The 22360-nt window shown below is 41.3% G+C and overlaps 1 protein-coding gene across 1 annotated transcript in view; it reads left to right on the forward strand.

The window, feature by feature from the left end:
• Positions 1 to 709: 709 nt before the first annotated feature.
• Positions 710 to 22360, forward strand: part of LOC140245825 (deoxynucleoside triphosphate triphosphohydrolase SAMHD1-like) — a 167707-nt gene continuing 146056 nt past the window's right edge. Inside the window, 2 exon segments of the mRNA XM_072325326.1 lie at positions 710 to 1113; positions 4121 to 4172. Coding sequence (XP_072181427.1) covers positions 710 to 1113; positions 4121 to 4172 — 456 coding nt within the window.

The raw sequence follows: 22360 nt of genomic DNA on the forward strand, positions 1-22360 counted from the left end.
TACACAACTTTTGTCCAGAAATAAAGAAGAAGAACCAACAAAGTGTCCGTACAGATACAGAAGGTGATCCGAGAGGATACTCGGATCACCTAACTACAACAACAACTACAACTCCGGAAGTTTCATACACCAAAGTCTACCGTAAACCCACTCACACTGACAGATATCTTCACTACCGCTCCTTCCATCATCCAACAGTCCAACAGTCAGGGTAACCAACGCTCTCGTCCGACATGCTCATCAAATCAGCGACGAAGAACACCTTCGAAAAGAACTGAAACATTATCACAGACACACTCATCACAAATCCCAAGCACAAAATCAAAACTCAAGCAACCTCTCCACCCAACCAAGCATCCAAGGAACAGCCCATTACACCTGTAGCTCTTCCCTACCTCGGTGCCACCTCGCACAAACTATACAACACATCTTTAAGTCCTCCATCATCCAGGTCCGACATACATCTTCTAACAAACTCCACCATATACATTGCACTCACACAAAGACACGCATCCCAAACACCAACAGCCAGGTGTCTACCGCATCTCCCATAAAATGCTGGAAGGTTTACATAGGTGAAACAGGGAGATAACTAGAGACCAGACTGAAAGAACACACATACACACACACACACACACACACAAAAAAAAAAAAAACATGCTACAATGCTACAGACGTTTGGAATGGGAAAAGTCAGCCATCGTGAAACATGCTCAAAAGTCGGAACATCGCATCAGCTGGGAAGACCGCAAACTCATCACATCCATCAAAAACTGGAACACACGACGCATCAAAGAAGCCACAAAAATTCACACACACGACACTCTTACGCAGGATACTGGACTCCATATCACCAACATCTGGCTTCCTCTCGTCAACAAACCATCGAACACCAGCGACAACAAACCACTCTCTCCACAGCACATTTCCCCCTCTACTTCTACCTCGTGTATCCCTTCCTCCTATCCCTCACAATTCCGACTCACGCGCCAACTGCGCCGCCCACTTGATACTACACCCATTGCTAGTTCCAGAAGACGCCCTCACCGACGCAAGGCATCCACCCCATCTAATCCGAACTCCACTCTTCGGCAGCGACCTACCAACAGCCAAGTTAGCCCTCCCGCATGTACTCCACCATCAACACACTGAACCATGATGTAGATGGCTCACACGCGTAGACGTTTCCCCCAATTACCTGTGAGACGTGTGCTGAAATAAAAAAAAAAGAATCTGTAGAATAGCTGCAAGAAATGAAATGTTTCATCTTCACTAACCTGAAAAAGTGAGATATACCCTTTCATCCATCAAATTTCCAAGGGGGGGGGGGGGGGGTTCTTCATCTCAACTCTGTCCAAGGGTTCGCAAAGCCAGAATATGAGTTCTTTTCACACAAAAAACAGCTATTTTCTGTACATACACCCACTTTAATATGTGACCCTGCACCACGAACAAACAAAAAGTCGCCAGACATGAATTTGTAGTTAAGGGCAGATTCTGAAAGAGCAGACACTTAGCTATAAAATGATGTACAACTCATTCATATTATATTTTCTTTAACACTCACACACGCATACACATGCATACACAATTGCACACACATCGTTGTTACAGACACAAACTGCAAAATTTCCTCGTGCAGGTTTATGTTTAATTATACAACATGCAATTTAATTCGATCTTCCTGTTCTTTATATGATTCGTTGTTTATTAGGTATTCCAGGTTTGCTTTTCGTTCTTTTTACTGTGTCGTTCATATCAAGGCTATTCCTGAATTAATTAATCATTATGTATCATAAGCATTTTTGCGCATTCTTACAGTTATGTATATATAAGTATGTTGCTCGGGTAACGAGGAATCTTGCAAGCGCATTACAGGTGACTATTTCGTTATTGTTGTAGTGCATTTTGTTTCTCTTGCTCTTTTTGCTCCTTTCTCTTTTACATCCTTTTCCTTCCCTTCATAGTTTTTGTTGCAGGTTGTTTAACAAGACCGGCATTTTCATAGGAATATAGGGACCTATACATTACAAGCTCTGCTTTTTAGTAGGTCCCCTGCATTTCATGTTTGTAAAAAGTGTCTTCTCTTGTATTCTTTGTAATAACGACGCTATGCCCATAACAGTCTTATGGTTCAATCGATTGTTTCATGTTATTTGTGTGTGAGATGTGGAACAACACAATCAAATAAAAAAAAAATCAAATCAAACTGAAGATCCTTAACAGTTAAGGGGTTGAGGGAGGGTAATTGACGGGGTAACACCCTATAGCAGCTCTTGTTTTCCATCTCTCCTTTCTTGTGCCATTATCTGAACACCCTATCTATGTGACCGTGCATCACAAAACGAACAAAAAGTCGCACCCCTTGACTTTACGTAGGGGATACCTTTTACAGACCTCCCAAAATGCAGCAAAACATTAAATATGAACCTCAGGGGACTTGTTTAGGCCACTGCTGAGAAATTTGGAAGTCAACAGTTATCTACGATTTGAATAATGCACAAAACTCAACTACTCAGTAGTTCTGTGTGTCAGCCACACTTAAGCCTTTTTGTTGCAGTCTTCTGTATTTTTTTATCTATAAACACAAATCTAAAAGTATAAAGAGCTGATGTAATAACATATCAAGTGTGGCAAGAATGTATATAGAAATGTTTGTAAGTTTTGATGAACTTTCTTCACAAAATATACATGATGGACACACATGCAGCATTGCATGGGTCTGCAAAGGTAGCCTAGTAATGTACTGGAATTTACGGTGAGCCCCGAAAAAAAAATTCAACTCAAAATCTAACGGTCAATAAAAATGTACTAAATGTTACCTTCCACTTTCAATACTTTATGGGAGTTTCTAAAATGATACTCTCTCCAACATATCACTGTATTTATACACCTCTTCATTTGAGGCATGCAAATGGTATTCCCTACCTTTAATCATGGGCAGAATGTGTTAATAAAGCATGCTCATTTTCGGCTTAATCTGATAACCCCTTCATTATTGTTGCTCCTGTGGTTTACACCGTGTTTTGTCCCTTTAATGGCACAGCTAGCACGACATGGTAAAGATTGAGAGCTTGAATAGACCGTGTCGTACTTCAGACACACCAGAGCCTCTTTTCTCAGTTCACACTTTTCCAGAGTGTGTGCTTTCTTTCCAATATTCAGATAGGTTTAGGGAGTCCATTTGAATTGAGTTATACATCATTTTAAAGTTTAGAGTCTGCTCTATTAGAATCTGCCCTTAACTAAAAATCCATGTCTGGTGACTTTTTTTGTTGGTTTTGTGATGCAGGGTCAAATAAATTTATTGGTCTATAGGTGGCGCTCTTCTTCATATCGGTCTCGTGGGCCTTGTTTGCTTAGTGTCGGTCTCGTGAGCCTCTTTTGCTAAGTGTCAGTCTCGTGAGCTTTGTTTGCGTAATGTCGGTCTCGTGGGCTTTGTTTGCATAGTGTCGGTCTCGTGAGCCTTTTGTGCGTAGTGTCGAACTCATGGGCTGTATAACTCGTGGGCTTATTTTACTTGATGTCGAACTAATGCTGAAAAAAATCGTGGGCTGTATGACTTGTCAGCTTTATGACTTGTGGGCTGTCTGACTTGTGAACTTTTTGACTTGTGGGCTGTATGACTTGTGGTTGTCGGTCTCGTGACGTGTACCCAACAGGACTACACTTTAACTTTATTCTCTCCTCCTCGTGGGGGGGGGGGGGGGACCTTCCTTCTCTCAACCGTAGTCTCATCTCTTCTCGACTTACCTTTCCTTCGGAGTTATTCATCCTTTCTGCGTTTGATTCCGCGTTCCATAGTCCACATCGAACGCCGACTTGATTCTTCTCTTTTGTTCCATGAATCTTCATCTCTCTCTCTTATCTCCAAGATTTTCAAACCTTCAACTCCTCCCTCTTCCCCTTCCCTTCTATTTCAGCGTTCTCCTCCAAACGATAACGAATATCTCACTAGATTCTCACTCGATTCTTTCTTACCACTCTCTCTGTTCCCTTTTCTCCCGTTTTCACTAGTGCAACTTCAACCTCCAGCCCTTCACTGTCCTCTATTCACTTTTTTTTTACCCGCCTTACAACCCCCATATACCTCTTCCCTCCTCAATTCTCCGCTTTCTAGGCTTTTCTTCAGTCTGCCAAGCAACGATCCGGACAAGCACTACGTGCTCATGGTGTTACCACAAACCTTTCTCCTACATTTATGTTAAATATAGTAAACATATAACACTACCTATAACAAGTTTAGTGTTTGTAGCCTGTAGTCTGTAGACCTAGTTCTTTCAGCACGTTCACACATTCAAGCTTTTATGAAAGTCTTATCTTACCTCCAATAATTATGTATGCACCTTGAAAACTCTGCAGAGTGGATTTTGCGCAATAATGCCATATTTGATTATTATTACCTCTTTACCTGTGTCTCAACAACTGCATAAGGCCCGAAAGGGCTGAGGGAAATGAAGCTTCCATGCTCATCGGATTATCACCGGACTCTTCCCCGATGCTCTGCATAGGGGTAGCTGCTGCAGTTGGGGAAAATAACGAGCCACCACTCGCCGCGGCGTAATTCTCACCATATGAAGTTCTAGCTCAAAGCCTCAAAGGAATCGCTATCAAGCCTTGATTAATATGGCTATTTTGCCACAACCAGTGGGAAGATTCACAAACAAATCTCGTCCAATCTATGCAGAGGGTACAGCTTTCAATAATTGTAAATCCTTTACAGAATACAATTTCAACTGTTTTACAAGTTCTATTGTTTATCGAAATGCACCTTCCAATAGTGTTGTACTTGTACAGTGTATTGTATTAATATTGTACGATGTTGGAGGAGTGGTTCTATTTCTTTCTCTTCAGTTCTTTTTCATTATCTGCCATTGTCGCTATCCCTTTCGTATTTGTAATCCACGTAAGTGGATAGTTTGCTGAAACTGTTTTCTTTGGTTGTTTAAAGAGGCCCCAAATATTAGGCTGGTTTACTTGGGATCATCCTGTTTGATACTTTTATTTTGTCCCTTTTATTATATCTTTGTTTTCTCTCACGATGACTCCTTTATCTCTCATATGCAAAGCTAGCCATTATTAATGATGAATCAATTTTTTTTTTTCGAAAGTGATTTTTTAAATATTGTACCATGCAAGAACAATAAATGAAATGAAATATTCAAATGCTGGGCAACCAACACTAGCGCTTGGTCTCGACGTCGAGGTTGCGGTTCGTGAAGGCTCTCCATGAACAAAGGCCTGACTGACTTTCTTTGAAGTAAGAATCTGCACGAATGCAGTCCTGGGCAACCTGAGAATCCTTGGCTTTAATTTTAATGTTATAAGGTTGCGAAGCTTCGTACGTTGTATCACTTTACTAGAGTAAACAGCCATATGGCTGCAGGGCCCTACCGCAAATGTACGCGCGCACTAATGGAGCTCGCCAGTTACAATCAAGGTGTCACGCGAACTATACCAGACTCTGTACCCTACATGGAAAACGATTTTTAATTTTCTCTGTTAAATGCGTATAAGATCGCAGGCCTACATCTTTCTTTTTTTTAAACTACAGGTAAACACGGCCAAAGGAACAAATTTCGTGTGCCTGAATCTGTTAACATGTGCCATGTAAACCCCCTGTGCGTCACATTATTCTGAGACAACGACGCGTCGCTACGTAGTCCTGCTTTGGGGAAAACATTCTGCTTTTCAAATCTATGTAACTTAAGCAGATTTTTTGTTACCCTTGACATGTAATGAGCAAAGTTGTACAGAAAATATCTAGCTTTACTTTGGTGTAGATTGCATTGACAAATCTATGACTATTTTCTTTCAAAAGAAAAGTAGCTACATTAATGTACAGGCATGACTTTTGCTCACAAAACATTGACAGAAACTAGGACATTACTTTCAAGTCCAGAACGGAACATCTGTTGATATTCAATCAAAGCATAAAATGCAAGATACATGGGACAGGAACGGACCCGCGAGAAACGCTTTCATGGTATTGTGGCATTTGGCGATTTTTGGTTGGTTTTGGCGGTTTTGTGCATTTGAGCAGAATATGCAAAGTTGGCACGCCGACGATTGAGTCTGGCGTGTGAACGTTGCACATAAAGAGTTAAAAGAATATTTTACTAACCTCCAAAATCACTGCTTGCAACACCACTTCAATGTGCTTTGTTTGTATACAACATGACACACGGTCTCTCAATCATTTCAGATAAGTTTCATGTTCATTTTTGCAGATGAACTACTATTCGAATGTTTAATTCGACATCTAAAGTTCATCAATCGTAAATGTTAATATGGAAACTATTTCTAAATGCTGAATCAATTTATCGTACGTAAAATACCTCTCAATACCTTTAATGATGATTATTGTACATGAATATCTTCTCAACCGCCTTATTTGTCACCAGTAAGTGATGTATTGTTATCATTTCCATTGAAATATCATTAGAGTTTATAATGTTAACTGTAGCCGCTCACTATCTTATTGTTTGTGGTTTTCATAAAATAAATGTACAATGCACATCATCGCAATATATTATAGACCTCTCCGGTTTAATGCATAGACAATGGAAACGAGGTGACCATACACTGATAAAGACTACATTTTAGTTTATCAGAAAGTGAATCTGAAAATGATCGTCAATATCGATGTGCACCTGTCTTTACAATATATATATATATATATATATATATATATATATATATATATATATATGAAGAGTTTGTTTGCAAAAACCGATAAGTCCATTTTGAAGATTTTGAATTACGGTCTCTGAATTACGGTCTTTTGAAGTATAAAATAATACCTTTTAAATGATATATTGGTCATTACATATAAAGGTAAATTTTTGAAGTTATGGTCAAAAGAAGCAAAAATTTTCTTATTATTCTCTTTATTTTTCTTGACCTTTAATCGCAAATATCTCCATTTGGCAAATATGGACTTATCGGTTTTTGCGAACAAACTCTTCATATATATATATATATATATATATATATATATATATATATAATATCTGCTCTGCTTTAAAACATTGACAATACACAAATCATAAATAATACCTTCAAATTAACACTGATCAAAGAATCATGAACTATCACTATTCACGTATTAGCTAGTAGTCGTCATCATATCTTCCTGTTGTGGTAGCTTTCATATTTAGTAGAATGATGTTAAACTGGCTCTGAAGAAACAATTGTAAGAGATGCAGCGATGGAGCTTCGCTTTTCCTTTCTGTCCTTTCACGTTTGTCAGAGCAATTAAAGGTCAATTTCCTGTGTTATCCTATGTTTTTTTTTTTCTTTAAGCGTGAATGCACTTAAAAAACAAACAAACATGTTTCCAGTCTCCGTCTCAAACTTTGAGAAAACTTCTCACACCAATGACAATGTAAGTTGGAATGATTTTGTTGAACGTGACAAATTAACCAAGGCAGATGTTGATGAACCCTCCAGGCATTGCAAGGTATGGAATACGTACCCTCATCGTGGTAATCACTTCAAAATCGTAAGTTCAGTGACATAAAATGTTCAGCACTTACTTTGGGATCCATTGCTTTTGATGTCAAGGCCAGCAGAAAGTGAGATTAAGTCGTTGCTGAGACCACTCAGCTGACAGCTGTGGCATTAACTGTTTTTTAGCCAACTTACATCCGCGAGTGCTTTTGTTTTTCTGCATCAGGGAGCTCTTCAGAGGCGCAGGGGAGCTGGGCAGGAAGCAACCAACTTTGACGGAGCCGCGTTCGTCTTCATACCCTTATACTTTTTACAAGCTTGTTCGCAAATGAGGACGTGGCACCTATAGCGGAGCTGCAAATTTCCCAGGTAGAGATATGACGTCACATTTCGTGAGCTGCGTCGGATCATTTAGTTCAACTACCGGTGTGGATTCGAGGGACACAAGATTTCAAGTTCGTTACTATGCCAACTGCCAATTTGCAAACGACGCGCACAATCTAACTTCGGCGTTGCCACTGCGAAAGCTCCCAATAACTGTGAAGTAAGGCTATATACGGTCACAACCCAGAGCGGCGACCGACCGATTTGTAGCCTGCTTGGTCACCGCTGAAATGTTGGCACCGCCCAGCAGTTTATGGAGAGGTTATAAAACCCCAGAGATGCCAGAGCGATGCCCTGTCGATTTCCCGTAGGTCACTTGTCGTTTGTAGGTTAAAAAAAAAGCGAAATATGGAAATCTTCTCCGCGAAGAGACTGAGCAGTCACCGAGCGATGCCCCATTGGCAACTGGACGATCTTCCACCGGCCACCGGCCGATTTTTAAGAAATCGCTCAGCGACCGACGGGTGATCGATAGGTCATCTACCGGTGTCCCGTAGGCACCGGCGGCCACCCGCCAGTTTCTGCCGGAAATTTTTCACGAGCTACCTGGGTTTATTCATATACCTACCTATATATGTGATTTGTGATGTGATAATCAATTAATCGATTATCACAAAACTCGAGGCTAAAGACTTAAGTGTTAAATTACCAACTACCAAACCTCACTTATGTGAAACCACAGATAACTAGAAATTAGGAAATCAAACAAAAAGGAGATAAAGCCAAAATGGAACAAAGATTTTAATAGATTAGAATTTTCGAAAATATCTTTGTTTACTACTATATTTTACAGTATTTTTAACTATCTAATTCATATTTTTCATTTCCCCATCTCTCGTCATTCATTATTTCTTCATTCAATATGCCTTTAATAAATGATAGGATAACCAAACATAATATTATGTTACCGAGTCCACATATTAACACTGTAGCTTTCATCTCTTTTGCCTCAAAGTGGTTGTTCCAGTCTTGCATGTCCCTAATGTTGGTTGCGGAGATGTTGAGGTGCTGAGATGTTGGTGGGGTTTCCTTGCTTCTATTGCTCCCCCTGCTTCTTCCAAATTGCCCTGCATGGCTTCTATTCCCCACCTATTCCCTTGTTTCCTACAGTGTTTCTATCATTTTATCTTTATCATCTTTAGTCCCTAAATCGCTCGACGGCGACCGCTCGATATATTCCATTGGTGTTCTGTGTTTTTGTCATTTTTGTCTCTATTATTTTTGTTTCCTAAATCGCTCGGCGGCGACCGCTCGATTACGTCAGTGCCTGGGAGGTTGCCGCTCGGACACCGAGCGTATGTTAGGCAGCGAGTAAAAACTGATCGGTCGCCTCCGAAATTTAGGCTACGGTCACAACTCAGAGCGGCGACCGACCGATTTGTAGCCTGCTCGGTCGCTGCTGAAATTTTGGCACCGCTCAGCAGTTTTTTGGGGATGTTGAGCAGGCTGTAAAACCCTAGCGATGACCGAGCAGTGCCCTGTCGATTTCCCGTCGGTCACCGATCGATTTTCAGTAAAATTTTGGCGATATATGGGGATCTGGAACGCGCAGAGTCCGAGCAGTCACCAAGCGATACCCCATCGGCAACTGGACGATCTCCCACCGGCCACCGGCCGATTTTTACGAAATCACTCAGCGACCGACGGGTGATTGATAAGTCATCTACCGGTGACCCGTAGGCGTACAGGCGGCCATCCGCAGGTCTCTGCCGGAAATTTCTCAGGAGCTTTCTGTGTTTATTTATGTACCTATGTGATTTGTGATGTGTTAAGATAAAATTCGAGTCAAAAGATCTGAGTTAGATTATCAACTAACAAACCTCAGCTATGTGATACCACAGATAATTATAGAAATTAGGAAATAAAAGAAAATGGAGGAACACCCAAGATGGAAGAAAGATTAGAATAGATTAGAATCTTCCAAAATATCTTGTTTGCTTCTATATTTGACAGTATTTTTCTATTCCTATTTAATTTATATATTCTAATTTTCCCCATCTCTTGTCATTAATTTCTTCTTCAATTAATATGCCTTTAATGAATAATAAGGTAACCAAACCATATTTTACAACGTGAACATTATCGACACTAACTTTTAGCTTTCTTTCATTTCTTTTGCCCCAAAGTGGTTGCCTCTGACTTCCATGTCCCTCATGTTGGTTGCCGAGATGTTGAGATGCTGAGATGTTGGTGGGGTTTCCTTGCCTCTTATCCCTCCCCCTGCTTCTTCAACATTGCGCTAGATTATCTTCTCCATCTAGTCCCTGGTTTCCTTCAGTGCTTCTGTCATTTTTGTCTCTATTATTTTTGTTCCCTAAATCGCTTGGCAGCCACCGCTCGATTAGGTCAGTGCCTGGGCGGTTCCCGCTCGGACACCGAGCGTATTTTTGGCACCAAGTGAAAACTGGTCGGTCGCCGCTGAAATTTTAACTCCGCGTTAAAACTTCAGCGGCGACCGACCGATGCCCTAAAAATCAGTGCCATCGCAAGGACATTGGATTTCTCCAACGATATACTTATATATATTTATAAATATTTCTCATCCTTTTCGTAATAAGAATAATTCCAGCATTTTGTAAATCCCTTTTTTATATGAGTCGCCTGCACTAACTTAATTCTGAATTCTGAGGTTTAAATATAGGCTTGCGATGCCATCGCAAGGACATTGGATTTTTCCGACGATAAACTTATATATATTTATATATATTTCTCATCCTTTTCGTAGTAAGAATAATTCCAACATTTTTTACATCTTTTTGTTTTTATATGAGTCGCCTGCACATACTTAATTCTGAATTCTAAGGTTTAAATATACCTTAAAAATGTTATATGACTTCCACTTTCTGGCACTGATTATCCACTTTTTCCTTTGGCTTGAAGTCCGCAGGTACTTAAGCTAGTATCTCACCAACAGAGACGTCTCCGCGACATCTCCAACTTACCAGTCGCAGCAGTCGCGGAGACGTCTCCAATATAAAAATGTCTTGCGGTCTCACCAAGGAGACGTCTCTGAGACGAGTTATGGCAGGTGGCAAAAAATTTCAAATATGAGGGAGCCGTTGCAGGATCACCTGACTTGATCTAGGCAGGATGTCAGCACGCAGATAGGTCACGTGGTTTTTAAGTAGGTCAAACAGTGTCAAATAGAGTCGCGGAGACGTCGCGGAGACGTCTCCGCGACCTCTCACCAGTTTTTCTGGTCTCCAGCAGGTCTCGGCGACGTCTCTGAGACGTCTCTGAGACATCGCGAAGACGTCGCGGAGACGTCTCAGCAGTCGCAGATATGATTAGTCTCCGCGACGTCTCCGCGACGGATGGAGACGTCTCGGAGACGTCGCGGAGACTACGCGAAAAATCGACATGTTCAAATTTTTTGCGACTAACTGGCGACTGATCAGAGACTCTGTAATTTTCAGGAGACGTCTCGGAGACGTCGCGGAGACGTCTCTGCGACTAGGAAAATCTAGAGTCGCGAACTAGTCGCGAACTAGTTTCAAGCCCGGTGAGATACCCCCTTAACACATCATTGAAACCACCCCTATATTTGTACAATGTTTCTCTAATGGTATGCAGCAAAAATACTTTGTTGTATAAATGCCTCTTGTTTTCCCCCGAATCAATGTTATGACGCTTAAACCTCGGTGTTATAATCTGCATATTTAGATTTTCCCCCTCGAAACAATGTTAACTATAGTAATATTATTTGTTTCATAATACATATAACTGTGTGTATGCCTTATTCTAAATACTGTTTATCATTTTGGGTTGACCCATGATATTAGTATGTGTGTGCGTGGTTGGCTGTGTGTGTGTGTGTGTGTGTGTGTGTGTGTGTGTGTGTGTGTGTGTTGAGTGTATGTGCGTGGGTGACTTAGTGTGCGGTACACGTAGGTGTGTATTGTCTAGTTATTCGAGTTTGAGTGAAGGAAGTGTGGTAATTCATCAACTAAGATATTCTCACCTTATAGGATTCTTTTATTATGAACTCTTTTTCGGGACTTCACTATTATTTTTGGTACTGAATAAAATCACTGTAATATTCATTATTCCAACTTAATTGAACAGAATAAGGGAATTTGAATAATATTTGGCAAACAATAAATAATTTTGTAAAAACAATAAAGAAGAAAATCAATGATTTTATCAGTAAAGACGGAATTGAAGTAAAGGACCAATCCGAAATTGCTGTGTATCTGTAACAATTATTTCACTAATATTGATCCCGAATTAGCTACTTCAATCGACTCTATTGCAGGCTGTTTCAATGATTATAATTTTGAACATTATGAATCATCTTTATTTCTTACTCCAACCAATGAAAATGAAGTTTTGAAAACTGCGCAATCCTTTGAACCCAGTAAATCTCGTGGTTATGATGAAATAAGTACTAATTTGCTTTAAAAACGTTTTGTTTATATTTTCCCATTAAAACATATTCCAGATGCCACGAAAATTGCTAAAGTAATTCCTATATCTGAAAAGGATGATCCTGTCAAAGTAAAAATATGTCGCTCCATTTCGTTGCTTCCTGTTTCGTTTATATGAATTTTTATACAACACCTATTTAGAATGTAGCTATCCGACTAATCGACTGCCCATCACGTGACAGTTAGGAAAAATGGTTCCATTGCACGCTCTGGCTGTCTCAGCGTGCAAATTTGGTTTGACCAAAATGTTATATTGTACGCGCTCTGATGTCAAAATAACCAATACTAAAATAACTAATACATTATTCACTCCAAATTCACTCTTTTCTGTTGTTCACCCCTTCATGAGGATTTTGTTAGGAATAACTTTGAAAACGTAAGTTCTTCGTGGTTCAGGTGTTCGATAAAACTTAGATTAAGAGACGAATTTCTACAGAATTGGCAGTCTAAGATAAGTAACAGTTCATGTTATACGAATTACAGAATCTATAAAACGAATTCATGTTTAGATCCATATTTGTTAAAAATCCCTAGCATGTTCAGACAACTTCTTTCCAAGTTTCGCTGCGCCAACCACAGATTGCCAATTGTAACGGGTAGGTATGCTGGTATTGAAGATTGTGATCGATTTTGTAATTTATGTAATTCTAATAGACTAGGGGATGAATTTCACCATTTATTTGAGTGTCATATATTGAATAATGCCAGGAATGAATTCATAAAGTCCTATTATAGAATAAGACCAAACACTTTAAAGATGTCTCAGTTATTTAATTCCAGAAATCGTATTGAATTGATAACTTTAGCTAAATTTTGTAAGGAAATGATGAAGCTCCATAAGAAATAATTATTATTAATATCATTATTTGTATTTTTCATGTAAATATAGCTTTTTACAATGTTTTGCTTTATATTATTGAAATTGCTTTTATCTGCGTTATTATTGCCCTGCTTTTTTTTTTGCTTTTTTTTAAAACTGTTTTGTTTGTCTTGCTTCTCTCTTTCCTTCTCTCTCACTCTCTCTCTCACTCTCTTTCTCTCTTCTGGGTCCTGCACCATTCTGTATATTTTGTAAATATCATGCAATTTTCTGTATACATGTATATATATGACTTACAATGTATTAATGTATTAATTAACTGATTTTATCTGTTACGATGTTTGTTTGAATTTTCTTCAATACCCTGACCTTGGGAAACAGAAAAAAAAAAAAAAAAAAACAAGCTGTACCTAACTTCAAATATAGCGCGTCTCAGGTGATGTGCGTTTTTGCCTGAGACGCGCTGTCTTTGAAGTTGTTGTTGTTTATCAAGCGTCTTTAGGGTTAGTGTAGCCTTCTTCTTCTTCTTCTTCAAAGAGATTTTTAACAATGGCGGACTTTGCGTACTAAGTATTCATTTCTACAGCGCGTATTACGCAAACTTCTGAACTTTTACGCGAGTACGCACTTGATTTTGGCCTCTCCTCGGTTGTCATCCAGTGCTCCCCTTGCGCTCACAAAACAATAGCCGGGTTCACACGTACAAAATAGCGGGATGACGATCGCGATCAACATCTCGAGTTTTTTGGCGAGCGTCCACACGTACCGAATTATCCCGCTAATTGCAGATAGAGTTAACAGCAAAGCCTGCAAACTGGGTCACGCAGCGCCCTTCTCTATCACTGCCTGTGCGCACCTAATGTCCATTGTCTTTTACGTGTCAGTGGTGTGGTTCGCTCGCTGTTGTTTTGGTGCGCCAAAGAGGTGAAGGACCCCCTCTTCGCAGAGGCCTCGCTGTTGTGATGTGCGCATTGCATGATGGGATATAAAAACTCGAGATTCTAATCCCGACCGTTCACACGTACCAGCGCGGGGCCAATTATCCCGCTAATTGATGAACCAGCGCAAGATTTCTTGGGATTAGCATCGCGATGCTTATCCCGCTAATTTTCGGGTTTTTTCTGTCCACACGTGCAAAAAACTCGGGATGACGATCGCGATGCAAATCTCGAGATTTGTATCCCGCTAATTGGTGTACGTGTGAACCCGGCTAATGGTACAGGGCGTATGAAAACCCCGCACTCTATCAGTCACTGGGGAAAATCTCTTTGGGCAGCCCCCATGAAATCACTGACTCCATATAGAGTCCGCCCTGTAGTGGTGGGGAGGAGAAAAATCTCTTTGTTCTTCTTATATCTTCTTCTTGCTTATCAGTCACACCGCAACGTCCTGAAAAGCCTTCGCATTTATCGTACGCGTATGCATGGACCACGCGGACATGAATACGTAATGAGCTGGGAGACCACATTTTTAGAGTGTCTGTAAATCTAAACGACATTATCAATCTTCATGATTTATACATCGATAAAAAGCTGAAGAGTTGTACAGTACTTTGATGAAATTCGACCACTTAAAAGGTTATGACATATAAAGTATACTGAACAAGGAAATTGTAAAACACAAAATTTGCATATTTTTCATTTTTCTTAAGGGGTACACTAGACCAACGAAATTAAGGTGGACCAAAATGGAAGAGGTATGAAATGAAAGAGGAAATATCATTCTATGAAAACATAATGTCTTTATGTGGACTGATCCTATGAACGGGTCAGGTTGGTGAATAAATGATTGCGTTGTACAGTTAATTATTGACGAGATATCAGTTTGCCGCGAATACGCGTTTCTGATTAGTCAATTCCCTCTGAGTGGAGAGTTGAACGAACCTCTCGGAATGACAGTAAACGTGTACTCTACATAACTGTAATACACTGTAGCCGGGTTCACACGTACACCAATTAGCGGGATACAAATCTCGAAATTTGCATCGCGATCGTCATCCCGAGTTTTTTGCACGTGTGGACAGAAAAAACCCCGAAAATTAGCGGGATAAGCATCGCGATGCTAATCCCAAGAAATCTTGCGCTGGTTCATCAATTAGCGGGATAATTTGCCGCGCGCTGGTACGTGTGAACCAAAGATAGTAGAGATATAAGATACGAAGGCGCGCGATAACAATGGACACAAAATGGCTACCCTAAATGACGATACAAAAGAGAGCTAAGTACAAACTCAGTACACCTAGGAACATCACTCATTTCCAAAGGTAATGGTGTTTTTATTATCTTAAAAAGATTTAAAAATTATAGTCGTAGCTTTTTTTCGATTAAAGGGATTATTTTGAAGAACGAGATTTTAGAGTAATAAGGATTATTTCGTGGAGGTAAAAATTTGGCAACAACATGATCTCACAATCAAAAACGCTTGATAAACAACAACAACATCTTCAAAGACAGCGCTTCTCAGGCAAAGACACACATCACCTGAGACGCGCTGTCCCTGAAGCCGCTGCTGTTGTATCAAGCGTCAAGGCAGCGCGTCTCAGGTGACGTGCGTAATACGCTTGAAGACCGCGCGCTGTCCATTTGTTTTGTACAGGATTAGCGCGCACTTTCGTGTCTTATTTATTAAGCGTCTTTGGTGTGAACGGTCGGGATTAGAATCTCGAGTTTTTACATCCCATCATGCAATGCGCACATCACAACAGCGAGGCCTCTGCGAAGAGGTCCTTCACCTCTTTGGAGCACAACAACAACAGCGCGCGAACCACACCACTGACGCGTAAAAGACAATGGACAAAGGTAAATGCGCGCAGGCAATGATAGAGAAGGGCGCTGTGTGACCCAGTTTGCAGGCTTTGCTGTTATCTCTATCGGCAATTAGCGGGATAATTCGGTACGTGTGGACGCTCGCCAAATTATCGGGATGGCGATCGCGATCGGTATCCCGCTAATTTGGTACGTGTGGACGCTCGCAAAAAAACTCGGGATGTGCATCGCGATCGTCATCCCGCTATTTTGTACGTGTGAACCCGGCTTGTGTGTAGATGACAGTGTAGGACCCTATGGTGTGTGTGTGTGTGTGTGTGCGCGCGCGCACAATGTATGTATACGCGCTCATGTACAGGCAACTGCAGCTAAGATCTCCATGTAAACAACAAGAACAACAATCCACTCTGATCGACATTAGTGAGGTTCACACCTAGGTCCCTTTACCTTAAGGTTTTCTAAACCTCGAGGTTTTGTAAACTACGAGGCACTAAACTCCAAGTTAGCGTAGATGTAGACGCATGTAGTTTAGAAAACCACGACAAAACCTTAAGGCGAAGACACCATGACAACACCACAAGATTTCTTAGGGTGTTGTCGTGGTTTAAGCGCGTAGTTTAAGCGCGCTGTGGCAGCGCGCTTAAACTATGACAGATGTGAACGGAGTTTTGTTAACCACGACGCTCAGTTTTTTTCCACAATAGTGTGCAACCCTATGTGCAAACTAGGCGCCCTTTATTTTCTATCGTACCGTAGTTACCTTTACCTCGAGGTTTTGCTAACTGCATGTAGGTGTGAACGGCATCGAAGTTTTGTCGTGGTTAGGGGAACGCATTTTTTGCGCTCGTAGTTAGTATAACTACAAGTTTTTGGATAGGTGTAGACATGGCTATTAAATAGCATACAAATCAATAATAAAAGATCTAGCACTAAGTTTGCGCACATGAGTTCTTTGGGGCTCTCTATTTGGCACTGGTGTATTAGAATAATTATTCCTTATTAATCCACTGTATACATCGCTGAGTAATTTATCTAATGATACCCTGGGAGCGCATGATCATTCATGTATCTCAAATTGCCACCCTATGATTTTCACTTGACGAGACTTTCAATTTTTATTGTTTTCTAAGCGAGGGACCAATTCAGTTCTTACTGTGCTATTATAACAAGAATATCTAAAACGTTGACTATCATTCATGTGGTGATTCAATCTTTGAACGGGTCGGGTTGGCAATAAATAGAAAGCCTTGTTCTAATTTGTCTAAGGGTCATTTGGAAAATATCGATATAATGCAGAGATATGAATAATGGTATCATAAGCTCATTTTAAATAATGTAAGCATTAAAAGGTGTGATTTATTTCAAATATATACAAACCATGTCAATTAGTCACGGATAGTAGATCTTCATGTCGTCAATAAGTGAATCTCGTAGACCATGCACTTTGTCTCTGAATTATCTCGCAAAATCTCGGGTGATGCTGAGAAGGACATGCGCAAAAAACTGCGCGTACGATAAATTTTTGATTTGAGCTCATTAACAGCAGCGTTGCGGTCTGACTGCTTATGAGGCAGCAGCAGCAGCTTAAGCTTATGACGTCATAAGCAAGATATTTATGTCATCACTGTTCACGAACATTTTACGTGTTTAAGCAACAATCGCAACTACCCTAGCCACCCATGGAAAAAGATGTAGGCCTAATGCACACTTTTTCAGAGGCTTTTTTTTTTTTTTAATAGGAGGAACGTCTTCATATTACTCTAGGTCTCACAGTGTCTAGAATGTCAGTAAACAGCCTACTTATTTAGTAGTAGGCAACCTAGACCTATAACAGTTACGTATTGTTTTGGATCTTTTCGGCCAAAGTTACGGCCTTTTTAGTGAGACTCACACCGCAATCACATCACACCACATTTCAAGTACGACACCGAGTGAAAAAAGAAACATCATGAAATCACGAGAATCAAAATCAAAGCGAGTACTTATGTTTACACGCTAACGCAGTTACTAGGCCCAGATAACTTTAGTATTCCGTACTCACTGATCCGGTAGAGCCGGAGGCATGGGCGTAAATCCCGGGGGGGATGGGGGGGGGATATATCCCCCCCCCCCCCGAAATGGAGGAGGGGGGGATGGCCTGTACAATCATCCCCCCCCCCCTGAAATTTGAGGAAAAAATGGAGGAAGCAGAAATGTGCTTTTATCAATATTGACATATTTTTATTGAAAGGCCCGCCTTCAGAGAGGTAACAGAGCTGAACAGTATTCCATCTTGTAGGATAATGTATACATAATTTTCTCAAGCGCTCGCTCGCTTCGCTCGCTCGCGAAGAAAGTATTATCGACATTTTATGGTCCAGACGTTGACAACGTCAAATAGCACAGGCTTACATGTAAACATGCTATGACGCGAACAACTCGGGACCATCTGCAAATTATGTACGAAAACAAACAAACAAACAAACAATAACTAAAACCATACCGCCATAATTGAACCCCCCTCCATTTCCTGAATTATTCCTGAAACGATGACGACTCTGATACATCTATGGGCATACCCAGGGATGATCAGGGGCGTCGAATCTATCTCGGGGAGGGGGAGGCAAAGAGGCATTTGCCCCACCCCTGCGGAAGTGTTGGGGCAGAAAAGTCATTTGTCCCCCAAGCAATTCCCGAGATAAGGACAAATCTCGAACTTTCTTTGTGGAAAATTGTCCAAATACCGCCAGAACTATGCACCAGATTTCGTTGAATTGCAATCATAAGCATGCAAAAGCTCCGCTACTGGATCCCTTTCGATAGATTTTGAAAACTTTTGAGATTGACGTATTTCCTAGTATTTTATCAAAGAGCGTGCAGCAGATCTTTCACTTACAAAAGCTCCCTCATATGCAGAGGCGTCGATGGGGGGGGGGGGGATGGTACCCCATAAAAGTATTGGGGACAAACATATCATTTTGCTCCTCGTAACTCTCGAGATGTGGAAATGTTCTTACTTTTTTGATAGAAAACTGTCTAAATATTTCATCTAAAGATGGCTGAATTTCAATTCTACAAAATAATACAAAATCTCCCTCGTGTACAAGTAAGAGGGGTTAGGCCAACCCCATGCCTCCTATACCCTCCCTGTTCAGTCCTTTCTACTTAATACACTTTAGATGAACATATTTTAAAATGTTTCATCTAAAGTGTGCACCAGGTCTGTTACTTCAGTTTAGAGTTCCAAAAGTTCCGTGGGTGGAGATATCTATAGATACCAACGGAGGGTTCCCCCCCCCCCCCAAAAAAAAAAAAAAAACCTGATGTTGCTGCCAGTAATTTAATGCCAGCAGTTGCGCCCGTTGCGCCCCTCTTAATTTCCAAAGCGAAAAAATAGCTACAAAAGGTGTTTTTGGACCGTAAAATGCTCGCTCGCTCGCATTTAATCGTAATGCTATTCTCCCGATGTTGCTGAAAGTTTTTGCCCACAATACATTGCACCCCGTGCGCCCCTTAATTTCCAAAGCGAAAATGTATAGCTACAAACGGTAGTTTTTGGACTTTAAATTGTCTAAATTTTCAAGCTCGCTCGCTTTGCTCGCTCGCATTTAATCGTTATGCCATTCTCCTGATGTTGCTGCCAGTAACTGCCAGCAGTTGCGCCCGGTGCGCCCCCCCCCCCTTTAATTTCCAAGGCGAAAAAATAAAGCTACAAACGGTAGTTTTGCGACTGTAAAATGTCAAAATTTTCAAGATCGCTCGCTTCGCTCGCTCGCATTTAATCGTTATGCTATTCTCCTGATGTTGATGCCAGTAATTACCAGCAGTTGCGCCCGGTGCGCCCCCCCCCCCTCTTAATATCCAAAGCGATAAAAAATATAGCTACAAACGGCAGTTTTGGGACTGTAAAATGTCAAAATTTTCAAGCTCGCTCTCATTTAATCGCTATGCTCTTCTCCTGATGTTGCTGCCAGTAATCGCCAGTAGTTGGGTCCGGTGCGCCCCCCCCCCCCTTAATTTCCAAGGCGAATACGTATAGCTACAAATGGCAGTTATGTGGTTTTAGAATGTCCAAATTTTCAAGCTCGTTCGCTTCGCTTCGCTCGCATTTAATCGTTATGCTATTCTCCTGATGTTCCTGCCAGTAACTGGCAGCAGTTACGCTCGTTGCGCCCCCTTAATTTCCAAAGCAAAAGATATAGCTACAAACGGCAGTTTTGGGACTGTAAAATGTCAAAATTTCAAGCTCGCTCGCTTTGCTCGCTCGCATTTAATCGTTATGCCATTCTCCTGATGTTGCTGCCAGTAACTGCCAGCAGTTGCGCCCGTTGCGCCCCTCTTAATTTCCAAAGCGAAAAAATAGCTACAAAAGGTGTTTTTGGACCGTAAAATGCTCGCTCGCTCGCATTTAATCGCAATGCTATTCTCCCGATGTTGCTGAAAGTTTTTGCCCACAATACATTGCACCCCGTGCGCCCCTTAATTTCCAAAGCGAAAATGTATAGCTACAAACGGTAGTTTTTGGACTTTAAATTGTCTAAATTTTCAAGCTCGCTCGCTTTGCTCGCTCGCATTTAATCGTTATGCCATTCTCCTGATGTTGCTGCCAGTAACTGCCAGCAGTTGCGCCCGGTGCGCCCCCCCCCCTTTAATTTCCAAGGCGAAAAAATAAAGCTACAAACGGTAGTTTTGCGACTGTAAAATGTCAAAATTTTCAAGATCGCTCGCTTCGCTCGCTCGCATTTAATCGTTATGCTATTCTCCTGATGTTGATGCCAGTAATTACCAGCAGTTGCGCCCGGTGCGCCCCCCCCCCCTCTTAATATCCAAAGCGATAAAAAATATAGCTACAAACGGCAGTTTTGGGACTGTAAAATGTCAAAATTTTCAAGCTCGCTCTCATTTAATCGCTATGCTCTTCTCCTGATGTTGCTGCCAGTAATCGCCAGTAGTTGGGTCCGGTGCGCCCCCCCCCCCCTTAATTTCCAAGGCGAATACGTATAGCTACAAATGGCAGTTATGTGGTTTTAGAATGTCCAAATTTTCAAGCTCGTTCGCTTCGCTTCGCTCGCATTTAATCGTTATGCTATTCTCCTGATGTTCCTGCCAGTAACTGGCAGCAGTTACGCTCGTTGCGCCCCCTTAATTTCCAAAGCAAAAGATATAGCTACAAACGGCAGTTTTGGGACTGTAAAATGTCAAAATTTCAAGCTCGCTCGCTTTGCTCGCTCGCATTTAATCGTTATGCCATTCTCCTGATGTTGCTGCCAGTAACTGCCAGCAGTTGCGCCCGTTGCGCCCCTCTTAATTTCCAAAGCGAAAAAATAGCTACAAAAGGTGTTTTTGGACCGTAAAATGCTCGCTCGCTCGCATTTAATCGCAATGCTATTCTCCCGATGTTGCTGAAAGTTTTTGCCCACAATACATTGCACCCCGTGCGCCCCTTAATTTCCAAAGCGAAAATGTATAGCTACAAACGGTAGTTTTTGGACTTTAAATTGTCTAAATTTTCAAGCTCGCTCGCTTTGCTCGCTCGCATTTAATCGTTATGCCATTCTCCTGATGTTGCTGCCAGTAACTGCCAGCAGTTGCGCCCGGTGCGCCCCCCCCCCCCTTTAATTTCCAAGGCGAAAAAATAAAGCTACAAACGGTAGTTTTGCGACTGTAAAATGTCAAAATTTTCAAGATCGCTCGCTTCGCTCGCTCGCATTTAATCGTTATGCTATTCTCCTGATGTTGATGCCAGTAATTACCAGCAGTTGCGCCCGGTGCGCCCCCCCCCCTTAATATCCAAAGCGATAAAAAATATAGCTACAAACGGCAGTTTTGGGACTGTAAAATGTCAAAATTTTCAAGCTCGCTCTCATTTAATCGCTATGCTCTTCTCCTGATGTTGCTGCCAGTAATCGCCAGTAGTTGGGTCCGGTGCGCCCCCCCCCCCCTTAATTTCCAAGGCGAATACGTATAGCTACAAATGGCAGTTATGTGGTTTTAGAATGTCCAAATTTTCAAGCTCGTTCGCTTCGCTTCGCTCGCATTTAATCGTTATGCTATTCTCCTGATGTTCCTGCCAGTAACTGCCAGCAGTTACGCTCGTTGCGCCCCCTTAATTTCCAAAGCAAAAGATATAGCTACAAACGGCACTTTGGGACTGTAAAATGTCAAAATATCAAGATCGCTCGCTTCGCTCGCTCGCATTTAATCGTTATGCTATTCTCCTGATGTTGATGCCAGTAATTGCCAGCAGTTGCGCCCGGTGCGCCCCCCCCCCCTCTTAATATCCAAAGCGATAAAAAATATAGCTACAAACGGCAGTTTTGGGACTGTAAAATGTCAAAATTTTCAAGCTCGCTCTCATTTAATCGCTATGCTATTCTCCTGATGTTACTGCTAGTAATCGGCAGCAGTTGGGACCGGTGCGCCCCCCTTTACTTTCCAAAGCGAATACCAAACGACAGTTTTGTGGTTTTAGAATGTCCAAATTTTCAAGCTCGTTCGCTTCGCTTCGCTCGCATTTAATCGTTATGCTATTC

Source organism: Diadema setosum, unplaced genomic scaffold (assembly GCF_964275005.1).
Source record: "Diadema setosum unplaced genomic scaffold, eeDiaSeto1 scaffold_38, whole genome shotgun sequence".
Lineage (NCBI taxonomy): Eukaryota > Metazoa > Echinodermata > Echinoidea > Diadematoida > Diadematidae > Diadema > Diadema setosum.